This window comes from Pleurodeles waltl, chromosome 11 (assembly GCF_031143425.1).
Source record: "Pleurodeles waltl isolate 20211129_DDA chromosome 11, aPleWal1.hap1.20221129, whole genome shotgun sequence".
Classification (NCBI taxonomy): domain Eukaryota; kingdom Metazoa; phylum Chordata; class Amphibia; order Caudata; family Salamandridae; genus Pleurodeles; species Pleurodeles waltl.
In genome coordinates, this window is record NC_090450.1 from 583,021,911 (window position 1) to 583,036,991 (window position 15,081).

A 15,081-nucleotide genomic window follows, 5' to 3' on the forward strand; every position below is an offset into this window, starting at 1 on the left:
GCCTACAGACCACCAGGGCCATGCCCCAGCTTCTGTAATGCCATCCCAGAACCCATCGCCCCACAAGCAATCGACGACGAGCACTACATATTCCAAGGGGTCCTCAACTTCTACCTCGAAGACCCCAGTGTTGCCAACTGCACCAACCTCCTGGAAAGCTTGAGCAACTTCATCCTTAAGCGGCTTGTAACTAACCCAACCCACATCACAAGACACACGCTCAACCCCATCTTCACCTCCATTGACAGAGTCAGGTACATCCACACCACTTACCTGGTCCGACTACCACAGTGTACACTTCACCGTCTCCGGATCCACATACCTGGCACGGTGCCCCCCACATCATGTGAAGAAGCTGGAAACAGGTATCAGAAGGCCAGTGGAACAACACTCTCCGCTCCCACCTCTCAGTCTCCACACATTGCCCTGAACAAACAGCTTCTCCCAGTTGATCACAGAATGCGCCAACGCCATTGCCCCCGCCAAGACAGCCAAGGTCAAAGAACAAAGCAAAAGAGCAAGCTGGTTCGCCGAGGAACTGCACTACTCCAAATGAAACTGGTGACAACTTGAAAGGCTATGGCGCATGAGCAAAAGAAACAGAGGACCGCACCGCCTTCAGGATCGCTCTCAACCAGTATCACTGCCTCCTGAAAGAAACCAAGAAGAACGCACTAGCAGACTGCATCAAAGACAGCACAAACCACAGCAAAAAACTCTTCACCATTGTGAAGGAGTTCATCAATCCTGCAGCCACCGAGAACATCACTCCCTCCCAGGAACTGTGTGACCACCTTGCGGAACTCTTCCACAACAAGATCTCAGCTATCTATGAAAATTTAAAACGCCAACCCTCCAGTGTAGAGAGCATCAGCCAGTTCACATGCACAAACACAAACCTGGAACACCCACTCACACTGGGAACTCCTCACCATGCAAGACAGTATCTCCATCATGAACTCTGTACACTCGGAAGCACTCATGGACACTTGCTCGCACCACATCTTCAACCTTGGAAACAAGACAATCGGCAATGAGCTCAGGAAGGTCCTCCTTTCCAGAGGTCTGGAAAAATGCTGAAGTGAGGCCCCTCCTGAAAAAAACATCTGCCGACCCACCTGAATTGAATTACCAGCCCATCTCTGTGCTCCCCTATCCAGCAAAAGTCCTCGAGAAAACGATCAACCAGCAACTCACCCTACACCTAGAAGACCACAACCTCCTGGACCCCTCCCAATCTGATTTCGAGCTAACCACAGCACCAGGACAGCCCTGATTGCAACCATAGATGACATCAGAGCCCTCTTGGACAATGGGGAAACAGCAGTCTTCATCTTCTTGGACCTGTCCGCCGCTTTTAATATCCTCTCCCACCTCATCCTGATTAATATATTCCACCACATCAGGATTCATGTAAACACCCTCAAATGGATCGCCTCGTACCTCACCGGTAGAACACAAAGGATCGGCCGCCCACCGTTCACCTCAGAGCCGAAGAAGATCATCTGTGGAGTCTGCCAAGGATCATCCCTCAGCCCGTTCCTCTTCAACACCTACATGAACCCCCTGGCCATCACCGTCCGGTCACAATGACTCAACATCATCTCCTATGCTGACAACACACAGCTCATCCTCTCACTGTGCGAAGATCCCTCCACCACAAAAGCTAACTTCCACAGATGCATGACGAATGTAGCGGACTGGATGAAGGACAACTGTCTCATGCTCAACACCGAAAAAATGGAAGTCTTCATCTTTAGGAGCAATGCCTTACCATGGACTGACACATGGTGGTACCCATAGCTCTGCACACCCCTGTCTCTACAGACCATGCCTGCAACCTCGGCATTATCCTAGATAGCAAACTATCCATAAAGAAACAAGTGGGTGCAGTCTCATCTGCCTGCTTCCACACCTTTCGCACACTCTGCAAGATCTTCCGGTGTCTCCCAGCAGACACCAGAAGGACCATCATGCAGCCCTCATCACTAGCAGACTGGACTACGTACACGCTCTACATAAGAATCACAGCACACTTCCTGAAGAGACTCCAGACAATACAGAACTCAGTGGCAAGACTCATACTCAACCTCCCAAGAAGGACCCACATCACACCCCATCTCAAAAAACTACACTGGCTCCTGATTCAGAAGTGATGCCAGTTTTAGATGCTGACCCACACCTATAAGGCCCTGCACAACGAAGAACCAGTATACATCAACAAACGCCTGACCTTCTACCAACCGACTAGACACCTCTGATCAGCTTCCCTATCCATCGCAAACACCCCACGGATCCATCGAGCTACCAGCGGAGGACACTTGTTCTCGCACCTGACAGCCAAGGCTTGGAACAACCTCTCCCTGCACCTCAGGACTGCACCGCCACTCCAGCAATTCACAAGAGAACTAAAGACCTGGATGTTCGACTGACCGTTTCACCATGCAGCAGCAAACAGCTTCAGCACCCCAAAACCCTTACAGGTGATTTGCCGTGCTTTATAAATGTTTGATTGATTGACTGATTGATGAAGCACAGGTCTGCCGAAACAAACATGAGAAAATAATGGACGATCTGGATGAGCTACCAAGGAGAATATTTTTATGGGGGTGCTGAGACACAGGGGAACGTGCAAGAGAGAAATATGTTGGTTAACATAGATATGAATATGATTAAAGTATAACTGTAAGAGCAGTAGCACTTAAGATGGGAATTGTCATTGGTAGCTGCTGTATGTGTTAAAATACCATGAAAAATTAGTGAAAAACATTTGAGCAACTACTATAAAACATCTGCCACAATAAATGAAGATAAATGTTGAGCAGGTAGTATTACTTTTAAGAAGAATGTATTTCAATTGTCTGTTATATAGAATGGGGAACAGAAATAGTTTACCGTTGCATAACGTCACATAACGATGAGGTTATAACCTATCAAAAGATTGACTGGGACTATGTAAACATGTGGTGCAAGCAGTCACTAAAGTCTAAAATGGGAGTAAAGCCTTCCACAGTACATGAGATTCCCTTACCTTCTTTGTTACGATGTTCCCTTGCTCATCTGTGAACTGTTCTTCCGTCACTTGCTCACCGGGGATGTCTTGAACTTCATTACCCTGTGGAGAGGAAGAGGGGGTCTGAGGTGAGGAAGGGTCGCTCGTTCTATGGTCAAATCATCACTAAACCTCTATGGCAAATGTGGTGGCATACAATTGTCAAGTGTTGAGACACAGCTGATATCTAATTTCCTTTTGACAGAAAGAATTTGTCCAGAAACAATTTACCATCCTCACCCATGCCATAAGCTGCAGGGGAAACCTCGCTAGGCATAGTTTTAATCTATACCACTGTCATGAACAATGGGCATTGCTCATGCAGTACAACCATGCAGAAAATGAGGCACCCTCTGCCACCCATCCCGCAACCCCGCTGGACCGCAGGGCACAGCTGTCTCACCCGAAAGGCATACCTGGCACATCTCTCACCTTATGCAATGCCCAGATAGATTCCTGGATGAATATCCCTCAAATGCATTGGTGTCATGCTGCAGCAATAGCAGCAGTGCAGTCATCAAAAAATTAAATAATTCCTGGTACAACTCTGTCACTTGCCTACTGCACAACTCTCCCATGAGTATCCCTCGCAAGTGGGATTCTTAGCTGAGTGTCACTGACGGGAATCTCATCTCTAACGGCATTGGTAATGTCCCTATCCTGTCTTTGCAGATTGGGGTCTGCTAATTCCCCATCAACCCTGCTCCCCACATTTCTCCCACTTCCACAATTATATAATCTGTTTTTTTGTTATCAGCAGAACATAGACTGGTCGTAATCTGTGATATACGAAGCCAAGTTCAGCTCTGACATAATTTGAACACAAGGTCTGTCAAGTTTATTTACAAGAATGGAGTCAATGTGATTAAGGACCTCGACCCAGAAGAGCACAATTTTCAGAGCATTCCATAACACATGGGAGTGTTGCAGGAATCAATTAGCAGTTTCAGTAAAGGTCTGATCCACATAATAACAGATCAAACCACTTAACCGAGGGCCAATGTAATTGAAAGATAGAACGTCTATTTGGGAAAAGCTGAGATCTAATTATGCTCTAACATTCATCCGACACACCTCTTCCCTTTATTTAGGACATAACTTGCCCTTTCACATTATATGTAGGTCTCATATTGGCAAAGTTTGCCTGTAACCCTCTGTCTTCGTGGGCAGTCAGGCAGCAATTGGGCTCTCTCCAGCACTCCTTCTCTTTCCTTCCTTCTATTGGCCGTGGAATAGGAGAGACAGTACATTGGTAAGGAAATGGAAAACAACAAGAAAATAATCTAAGTTCAACACAGGTGTTAACAACTTTCTGATGCTTTTCAAGATAATTTTAGCAGCTGGAGAAATGCCACAATTCACTTGTTTGTATCCCAGTAGCTCAGGTGTGTTGAAAATGTTGTTGTGATCTCAGTTACAGGTCTAGTTCTATCTAATATTCATTATGGTATCATTTGTATTATTCAAGGTTGAAAAAACGTGGATTCCATTCAGCTGCCTGAACTTGTTATTAATGTGGAGGCCCTTGTGCATTTGAGTCTCAATTTCCATGCTCTGAATACACAAATACACAAATAAATGTGATGACCTTATCAGGTGGGTGTCTATCTTAGGTACAGCTACTATTATTGACAATCAAGGTCTGTGAAAATTGAAGGCTTCTGTCAAGTCTTGTTTCAGGAGATCTTTCAGCTTTTGTCCAACTTTGTAGGAGTATTTTCACTGGAATGTGGCTAGCTGTAGTGTTCCATTGATGCTATGTTTCCTGATGTCCCGAGACCTTACCAAGATCATTGAATAATTAGGAAAACTACCCTTCACTGTTTTCACAACTGCATGTGTGGCCATTCATGTGCTGAGTAGTGACTGCTTGGGAGGCGTGGAGCTGGTAAGCCATCCCTGAGGATTATAAAGCTTTCCCTCAGTGCTGTGTATTAGTATGTTAACTTCACACAGACACACATACACACAAAACCCACTAGACACTGAGTTTTGCACCCATTTGGAACCTTGTGGTGACAGCCTCCTCCCCCCGCCTTGTATTTTGTTATACTCTCAGTGCACATTATATTGCATGTTGTTCCGGGTTCTACTACAAAGATGGTTTTATAATTGCTGATTGTCAAACTCAAAGAGTATATTCTTTAAAATTCATATTGCGTTATAAGTTTTTGGAGATGGATAAAATGTACAGATGTTCTTTTCCATGCCCTGGGAAGAGTAATCAACGTAGTATTGTTGTGTGTGCTTCAAACACATGCTCTTGTGTGCCTTGAGGACTGCACAGGTGCTCGTAGATTTCAACAAAGTGGTATCCTTATGGCTAACAGGTCAGGTGTGTCCCATGGTTGGACATGGTCCTGGCTGGGTAAGGAATAACTCACACCTGTAGTAGATTTAACTGGTCAACGGCAGGGCATGTTCATCAGTGCAGTTTGTTTTTTGTTGGCTAGACCCTCACTATACAATCTCTGATTTTTCTTCCTTACTTCCATGATGGCACTTTGGAATTTGGTCCTGACCTTTGTCCACGTCAATGTCAGTATGTGTGTTAATATTGAATCTTTCAGTGGTTCCTTTCTGAACTCAGTGGTCTAACAATCTTGAATAATTATGAGGCATGCTTCATCTTCATAGGTGAATTTATGAAAGGTAAAATGTCCAATCAGCTTCCTCAGCATCGTGGCAAAGTTGTGCGTTGATTTATTCCATCCCTGACACTCCTGGGTGTAAACATATCATTCATAATCAGTGCATTTCTGAGGTTCACTACTCTTTATTGATGGGCTTCAGCAGTCATTCATGAAGTGAGTATGAGTTTTCTGAGTGGTGGGTGTGAAAATGTAAATGGTATTTACTCGAATTTAGTGTACCTGTAACCTACTTGAGTCCCGTTTTCTTTATCAAGCTTCCATTGCTCCCGGCAAGTGCCTATTTGTGTGATTCAACAGGTTTTGAATCGAGGCTCCGGAGGCATGAAAACCAAGATGAGCTTACTCAACTGAAGAATTGTATTCTGTTACTATCTGAAGGCCATTCTTTCTTGTGCCCAAGATCTCAGTCTTGGACCTTACTTGTATTGTTTTGCAATGTATATAGGTAACATTTACTAGCAACTTGTGTTTTTTAAGGTATGTATTTGTGTTTGGCTCGAGTTTGAGACGCTTCCTTCACTTACCATTGATGAGGAGCATCTGGCTGGCTGAATTAGGTTCTCACTGATTATTTGTTTGTAAATAAACCCTTTCAGACTTGAATTGGCATGATAACAGATTTCCTTGGTATTGGCATTTTACATGGGAAAATGGGAGGACGGAGCTGTAGTAGAGAAACTTAAGAAACATGTTCATCGCTGCAGTAGATAGTAATTTTCACACATTCCAGCCAACGGGAACATCCTGTTTGCATGCTATTCGAAAATTCTTGATTTAGTTGCATGCAGCTCTGAAGGTCTCAAACTCGACTAATCAATGTTACAGATGTACCGCTTACTCTCCAGTCACCTCGTACAATCCCTATTCTGCATGCATAGAACCATGAAAATGAAAATAACCCTGCACTGCATCCCTTGTGGTTGTATCGTCTTTGGGTTGGTGTACCCTGATCTCTCAGGCGCCACTTCCTCCGAATTCCTTGACATTAACTGTGCGGCACAGCCATTGATACCATATTGTCTTTGTCAGAGATTCCTTTTTACATGCCCTGCTTCTCTGATTCATGCTTCCCTCAAAAAAACTATAAGATTGCAAATGAGGTTAAAATAGAGTGCCGGTCATAACACAAAAAGAGAAGAACACCACAACCCCCCTGTGGCGAGACACCTGCAGTGGCTCAAAGGCCAAGGTCGTTATCGCCTTTTTTTTTAAACAAAATATTTTTATTAGCAATTTCACAACACTGTACAAGTATAGAATAGAGCAGCACAGTATTTTAGCCTTTTCCATCATGCCTCCCCAGGGAGGGGCATCACAAACCGTCTACTGCATGTTTACAATATCTTTCCTCTCAGTTCTCCTGCTCCCCCCTATGTTTTTAACTACATACATCCCATGAGAAACTTCCAGGTGACCATTTAAATGTGCAGTGTGTAGAGAGTACTGTAGTAACAGTAAAACCAACAACAGTTATCAGTACAAACAGTGGGTTTCAAGTGGAGCATCCTCCCGCATCTCGATTAGAAGAGCGTATGGGGGGTAGCAAAGGGGCACACTTCCATAGGCTTGTATTGCCTTCAGGGTCTTCACCAACACCTATCATGAAGCTATTAAAGACACAGTGAACATGAAATGGGAGTCTTTTCTAAATCTAAAATCAACTGCTTTAGCTCTGATTCCCTGAATCTTCAAATAGGTCCCCTTTTCTTTCAATCTACCCAAGTTTGTGATATTTCTGATAGCTTGCCTGGGCCACAAGAAACATACTTCTCAATAAACTTCTGCTCCCTAGAAACCATGCATGTGCTGAAAAACAGCATAGGATCCTGATGACTTCTTGTCCTTGCAGTTATTCATAGTCTGGATCCCAATCACGGTTGCAGGGCTGGCAAGGCAGAAATTGACCCAAGCATATGCTAGTGTAGTGTGCCACCACTGGGGCGCATAAAGCAGTAGTAGTCCCCTGCAAACATAACACACACTAAGAGATATCTAGTTATTGGTAATAAGCTTCTGCAGAGAAATATTTCACACTTTAAATCAAAAGGCCTGATTTAGATCTTGATGGTGTTACCACCAAGATGCATCAGCAAAAGGCCTGAGAACACCGACAAGTTGATGGTGTTCCGCTCGCCATACAGGGAGTGCAGAATTATTAGGCAAGTTGTATTTTTGAGGATTAATTTTATTATTGAACAACAACCATGTTCTCAATGAACCCAAAAAACTCATTAATATCAAAGCTGAATATTTTTGGAAGTAGTTTTTAGTTTGTTTTTAGTTTTAGCTATGTTAGGGGGATATCTGTGTGTGCAGGTGACTATTACTGTGCATAATTATTAGGCAACTTAACAAAAAAAAAATATATACCCATTTCAATTATTTATTATTACCAATGAAACCAATATAACATCTCAACATTCACAAATATACATTTCTGACATTCAAAAACAAAACAAAAACAAATCAGTGACCAATATAGCCACCTTTCTTTGCAAGGACACTCAAAAGCCTGCCATCCATGGATTCTGTCAGTGTTTTGATCTGTTCACCATCAACAATGCGTGCAGCAGCAACCACAGCCTCCCAGACACTGTTCAGAGAGGTGTACTGTTTTCCCTCCTTGTAAATCTCACATTTGATGATGGACCACAGGTTCTCAATGGGGTTCAGATCAGGTGAACAAGGAGGCCATGTCATTAGATTTCCTTCTTTTATACCCTTTCTTGCCAGCCACGCTGTGGAGTACTTGGACGCGTGTGATGGAGCATTGCCCTGCATGAAAATCATGTTTTTCTTGAAGGATGCAGACTTCTTCCTGTACCACTGCTTGAAGAAGGTGTCTTCCAGGAACTGGCAGTAGGACTGGGAGTTGAGCTTGACTCCATTCTCAACCCGAAAAGCTCATCTTTGATGATACCAGCCCAAACCAGTACTCCACCTCCACCTTGCTGGCGTCTGAGTCGGACTGGAGCTCTCTGCCCTTTACCAATCCAGACACGGGCCCATCCATCTGGCCCATCAAGACTCACTCTCATTTCATCAGTCCATAAAACCTTAGAAAAATCAGTCTTGAGATATTTCTTGACCCAGTCTTGACGTTTCAGCTTGTGTGTCTTGTTCAGTGGTGGTCGTCTTTCAGCCTTTCTTACCTTGGCCATGTCTCTGAGTATTGCACACCTTGTGCTTTTGGGCACTCCAGTGATGTTGCAGCTCTGAAATATGGCCAAACTGGTGGCAAGTGGCATCGTGGCAGCTGCACGCTTGACTTTTCTCAGTTCATGGGCAGTTATTTTGCGCCTTGGTTTTTCCACACGCTTCTTGCGACCCTGTTGACTATTTTGAATGAAACGCTTGATTGTTCGATGATCACGCTTCAGAAGCTTTGCAATTTTAAGAGTGCTGCATCCCTCTGCAAGATATCTCACTATTTTTGACTTTTCTGAGCCTGTCAAGTCCTTCTTTTGACCCATTTTGCCAAAGGAAAGGAAGTTGCCTAATAATTATGCACACCTGATATAGGGTGTTGATGTCATTAGACCACACCCCTTCTCATTACAGAGATGCACATCACCTAATATGCTTAATTGGTAGTAGGCTTTCGAGCCTATACAGCTTGGAGTAAGACAACATGCATAAAGAGGATGATGTGGTCAAAATACTCATTTGCCTAATAATTCTGCACTCCCTGTATTTAGATGTTACAGCTCTGCAAAAGGTGGGGTGGTGACTGATTTCTGACGTAAGGAGACGATGGCGGGACCCAGTGGACTTCGTACAATGGCAGCGGCTATGGAATAGAGGTAAGTCTCACACACACAGTAGCTTAGCCATAGGTGTCAACCTGCACTACACACTACACAACACATACACACCATCATCCATTACAAGTCCAACACAACCCGCACATGCCAGAAACACACATTGACATACATCAATGACATAACACAAACACCATTGACACTGCACTCACACACAACACAACCACAACAACCAACACAACTACACACTCAGCTATATAAACAAACTCACTCACAAGCACACAAAGCTCACCTGAATGTGTCACATGGCAACACAACATTGATCACACGTGCAACTATACATACAGACAAAACCACATCACCCACTACAGCTCCCTCCATCTCAACCAGCCAGTCCACACACATGCATACTGACTCATGTACACAACAGAAAGCACAAACCTACCAGTACAGGTCCCCTTGCAATGTCCACACACAGACACCATTGTCAAGTGTGATTGTACCGTCGTTGTGGTGCCAGCATTCATTTGGCAATATATAATGATGTGTGTATGTTACTTTACGCATGTTGTGCAAGTGTGTCTCCAGTCATGTGTGACACAATTGTCTCCGACATATGGATGTCGCAGTGATTTAAAAAAAATTACTGTGACATGTATATGCCTGCAGAGGTCCCAACCTACCATGTAGCGCCCACCCAACTTACCCTGGCAATGCGGTGTTCCCACCTTCGAGTCCAGCGACGGGGGTGTCATGTTTTCTCTGTAGGTCAGTGGCAGCAGTGATGGCAGATGTTGTCCAGTTGAAAATGGAGGTGAAATCAGGAAAAAAGTAAGTTTCCACTCCTCCCACCCAATCCACCAATCCAGAAGTGGAGGTCTGACTGCCACTTTTTGCTTGGGTGTAAGGCACAGACAAGTTAGCATGGATGGAAGGGTGGCTGGGGTCCCGCCGGCAGCCACTTTTCCCTATCCTGCCATCAACGCAGGTGGTGTTCCTCGGCGGAGAAGGCAGTTTGAATACAGGGTTTTGCCCATGGGACCACCAACATCTAAATACAGCGGGCGCACCGTTATGGCGGCAAATGGGTTTTCAGTATAAAACTTGATGGTGGACCGTTACTGCCAAGATCTAAATCAGGCCCAAAGTTTCTTGTTCATTCAGGACTGAGAGGAGTTTTTATTTGTTTCCCTTTTGACCAGCTAATGAAAAGTTCACAGCCACAAAATGACAAAATATCTTTGTTGTAATGGGATGGGGAATGTATAAGCAATACCAATAGCCCCCTATATTTACTGCTTCTATAATAGATTTGAGGAGACCTGAAGGAAAAATACATGACATTAATTTCTGTATTTTCATGTTTTTATAGAAGAAAATGGACGTTTAAGCCTGTCATACGTCTGTCCATACTTTCAACCAAAGATGCCTCTCTCTCCAGTAAAATGGTCCTGATTTTCATAAACACTGAGTAACGATTGTGTAAGTATTTTGTATCTTTTTTATTTTTCTTCTTAAAAATCCATTCTGTTAAATGTTGGACATTTTTCTATAGATTAAATGATACATAATCAAGTAGCATGGAATCTGCCTCCCATGTGAAGAAACAGCTTTTAAAATTGCACTATTCAAAGATACTCCTTTTAATTTTAGAATCCGTAGAGAAGTGTTGTAATCCCGGTTTTTGAATATTTCCAAAAATTGGATACGAGGAACATAACGGTGATTTTGGATTGCAAGACCCTTGTTATGGAGTCCTGTGGGGCGCTGTGTTCCTTCTGCTCTCACCTTTTCTCTGATAACCGCTCTGTAATTTGGCAAAATCTCTGCTCTGCTCACACTTTATCAACATAAAGTCATCATTGGTGTTCTCGTACTGCTCTTGTCCAGTATCATGACCCTCCCTCCTACGATCATCATCAATTTGACCTCAGTGTACTTCCACCCTTGTTATCGAATTACAGTTCACTAAGCTCCGATTTTCGTAGGGTGACACAGACCATGAAATGAAGCCCCCAGCCTCAATTCCTAACTCTCAAGTGAGTATAATTGTCTGCCTTTTGCTAGCACACCCTCCATCTTATCTCTGGATTCTGACAGTCACCCATCATTTTACTAGCCTGACAGTCATGTTTTCCTCATCCCTAGTATTTGCCCACTGTTCTCACTGAGCCACCTGATTGACTTCTTAATGCACTGACAATGTACCCTATGCCACAAAAATTTAATTATCATGGGACCCCCATTTTCGGTTTGCTATAACACCTTTGCCCACCCCTTGATCTCGCCAAGACTTTCCACTGTACTTCCTTCAACACTCTTGTTATCATGGTGTCTTTGTTATTAGTGCCTTCTTCCCACACTCCGACTCTGCACTCAGATCTCCATCCAAAAATAAGTCTTAATTTCCACACTCTTGTGCCATGGAATCCTCGTTCTGAGTGTTTTCTTTTAAGCCAGACTTACACAACACCATCACAGCCACCTCAGTTCCTTGACAATAATGTCATGCTGACCCCTACTCCTTTTGTATGAGTGGGCCCTTTTCATCTGTCCCCCACCCCTCCCTCACTAGGGGGAAGATGTAGGTAGCTGTTTACATGGTGCAAACTGCGAAAATCGAAGTTTGCGCCATGCACACAGCCTAACACTATGCTCATTCACAAATTGCGAGTCGGTACCGACTCGCAATTTGTGAATGCGACTCGCAAATAGGAAGGGGTATTTGTTCCCTTCCTATTTGCGACTCGCATCGCAATTCAGAATTGCTTTGTGACTGCGAATGCGGTCGCAAAGAAACTCGCAGTTACCACCAGTGTCACACTGGTAGTAACTCATTCGCAAAAGGGAAGTGGTCCCCATGGGACCCCTTCCCCTTTGTGAATGTGGGCATTAAGGTTTTTTAAGAGTAGGCAGTGGTCCTATGGACCACTGCCTACACTGAAAATACGAAACCACTAAGGGCCACATTTAGTAAACTCCGAGATTGCGACTCGGAAATTGCGAGTCTGTCTGACTCGCAATTTCCGAGTCGCAATCTCGGATGCAGAACGGTGTCTCAGACACCGTCTGCGACTCGCTATGGGGTCGCAAAGAGCCACCTCATCAATATTAATGAGGTGGGTCGCATTTTGCGACCCCATAGCAAGTCCCTGCACTCACAGGGATGGTGGCCTGCTGAAGTCAGCAGACCTCCATGTCTGTGACTGCTTTTTAAATAAAGCAGGTTTTTTTTTCATTTTGCAGCCCGTTTTCCTTAAAGGAAAACGAGTTGCAAAATGAAAAAAATACCGAAACCATTTGGTTTCGTTTTTTCAGTGTAGGCAGTGGTCCATAGGACCACTGCCTGCTCTGAAAAAACCTTAATGCCCACATTCACAAATGGGAAGGAGTGCCATGGGGACCACTTCCCTTTTGCGAATGAGTTACCACCAGTGTGACACTGGTGGTAACTGCGAGTTGCTTTGCGACCGCATTTGCGGTCACAAAGCAATTCTGAATTGCGATGCGAGTCGCAAATAGGAAGGGAACACCCCTTCCTATTTGCGAGTCGCATTCACAAATTGCGAGTCGGTACTGACTCGCAATTTGGGAATGAGCATCGTGTTAGGCTGTTTGCATGGCGCAAACTGCAATTTTCTCAGTTTGTACCTTGCAAACGGCTACTTACATCTGGCCCTAAATTTGGCACTGACCCCATGCTGCCACAATGGTATCTTTATTCCCGGTGTCTTTCCTCTCGCCCAGCCTCTGACCCGCCTCCGTACCTTGACAATGACCCGGCGACGTACCACCCTCGTCGTCATGGTGTCTTCATCATCGGTAGCGCCCTCGCTCTCACCTAGCTCCTTGTCCAGCTCCTGGTGCACATGCTTGAGCACAAAGCGCACCGAGCCCTTGATGATATGCAGCACATTTTGGCAGCTGACCAAGAAGAAGCCCAACAGGACCAGACTGACCAACAGCTCAGTAAGGAAGCCCAGCATGCTTTTGCCGCTCCTTTGGGAGTCGAGGTCCCCAGTGTGCCGTGTTCACGCTTGCAGATGACACCACATCCCTCTCTCTAACACCTCGACATCAGACTCGCCATAAGCAACAGCCCAGGCCTGCTCAGCCTGTCTGTGGTACCCCGCGTTTAGGTGCTAGAGAAGGTCGGAGCAACCTCAGCTCTGTAGTGATCCAAGTCCAGTAGCAGCTCCGACTGTGCCCGTTTCGGCTGCTGGATGGCTCTCGAAGCCCGTGTCCGGGACAGCTGTAACTTTAGCCATAAACAGCAGCTGCCTCGCGTCAAAGTGTCCGTCACACGGCTTCTGTCATGGACAACTGCTTACGCCCCTAGTTCCTCCGCCCTCCCCCATTATTCAACACCAACAGCGAGCAAAAAGTAACCGCAAGAATGGCCAGGAGCGGAGCTTCCCATATGTATGTACATACACTAGTCATAAGGCAGGTTTGCCCGCTAGGAAAGCTAATGGATTGCGATCTCTCCCACTGGACTGGTGCAGAGCAGCTCCTTGGAAGAGAACGAAGCCTGCAGCCTTTTTTTCCAGAATCGCGACTGAGCTGCTTTCAAGCTAGGAAGCTACAAAGCCCCCCTACTCTGTAGTTCAGAGGTTGCGACGCAGGACGCATCTGAGTCTGTAATTAGATCTCCTCGAGACCACTGTCATCTCGGCAAGAACAATTGAGCAAGATTTTATCGATAGGTCAGTGCCTCTGAAAGTGAGCCAGTTGTCTGCACGCGTAAGTGCACAAACGTGATATGCTTACTTTTTGTGGCGCTTTCATGTGCGACGTTACTCACTTCTGGTTCCCGATTCCTGCATTCTTTCACACCCCCGTGCTAATTTTGTTTTATAGCAGTTCAATCAGAGGACCACCCACAGAAAAGCCCAACATGTCCAAAGTAGACTAAAGAAAAATTACATTTTACGATCTGGTAATAAAATAATAAACTTGGGAACAAATGCAAATGTACAAGTTTTACAACTCGCAATTTGCGACTCATGTACAACAGTGTACCTCACACTGTTTGAGATTCCCAATCGGATCGCAAATGACCTTCTCATTAAGGGCCAGATGTAGCAAAGTTTTTTACCCATTCTGTGTCTATGGGAAAAAGTGTTCGTACATATGGCCCTAATATTCATGAGGTAGGTCGCAATTTGCGACCCCATTAGGAAAGGCTGCACTCAGGGTTGGGGGCCTGCTGGGGACAGCGGACCACCATATCTGTGACTTCTTTTAAATAAAGCAGGTTTTTTGTGTGTAAAATGCAGCCCGTTTTCCTTAAAGGAAAAGGTGATGCAGTTCAGACAAAAAAATTAAAAGTTTTATTTTCATTTTTAGAAGAGGCAGTGGTCCATGGAACTACTGCCTGCTCTGAAAAAATATTTTCTCATCCATTCTCAAAGGGGAAGGAGTCCCGTAGAACCCCTTCCCGTTTGCGAATGGGTTAACACCAGTTTGAAATTGGTGGTAACTGCGATTGTTTTGTGACCACAATTGAGGTCACAAAATAATCATAAATCCCTCTGCAACACGCAAGTGCTGCAAGTCGCAAATCCCTATTTTGCGAGCCAGTAATTGCGGACCGACTCACAAAATAGGGATG

General features: G+C 44.8%; 1 protein-coding gene across 6 annotated transcripts in view; it reads right to left on the reverse strand.

The window, feature by feature from the left end:
• Positions 1–15,081, reverse strand: part of ANK1 (ankyrin 1) — an 869,955-nt gene that overhangs the window by 103,248 nt on the left and 751,626 nt on the right. For 5 of the 6 annotated variants that reach the window (XM_069214086.1, XM_069214083.1, XM_069214082.1 and 2 more), the window contains one exon: positions 3,032–3,115. In XM_069214086.1, coding sequence (XP_069070187.1) covers positions 3,032–3,115 — 84 coding nt within the window. Of the gene's footprint in view, positions 1–3,031; positions 3,116–13,234; positions 13,586–15,081 lie in introns of those variants that run through there. The other variant, XM_069214087.1, reaches the window with a different exon arrangement.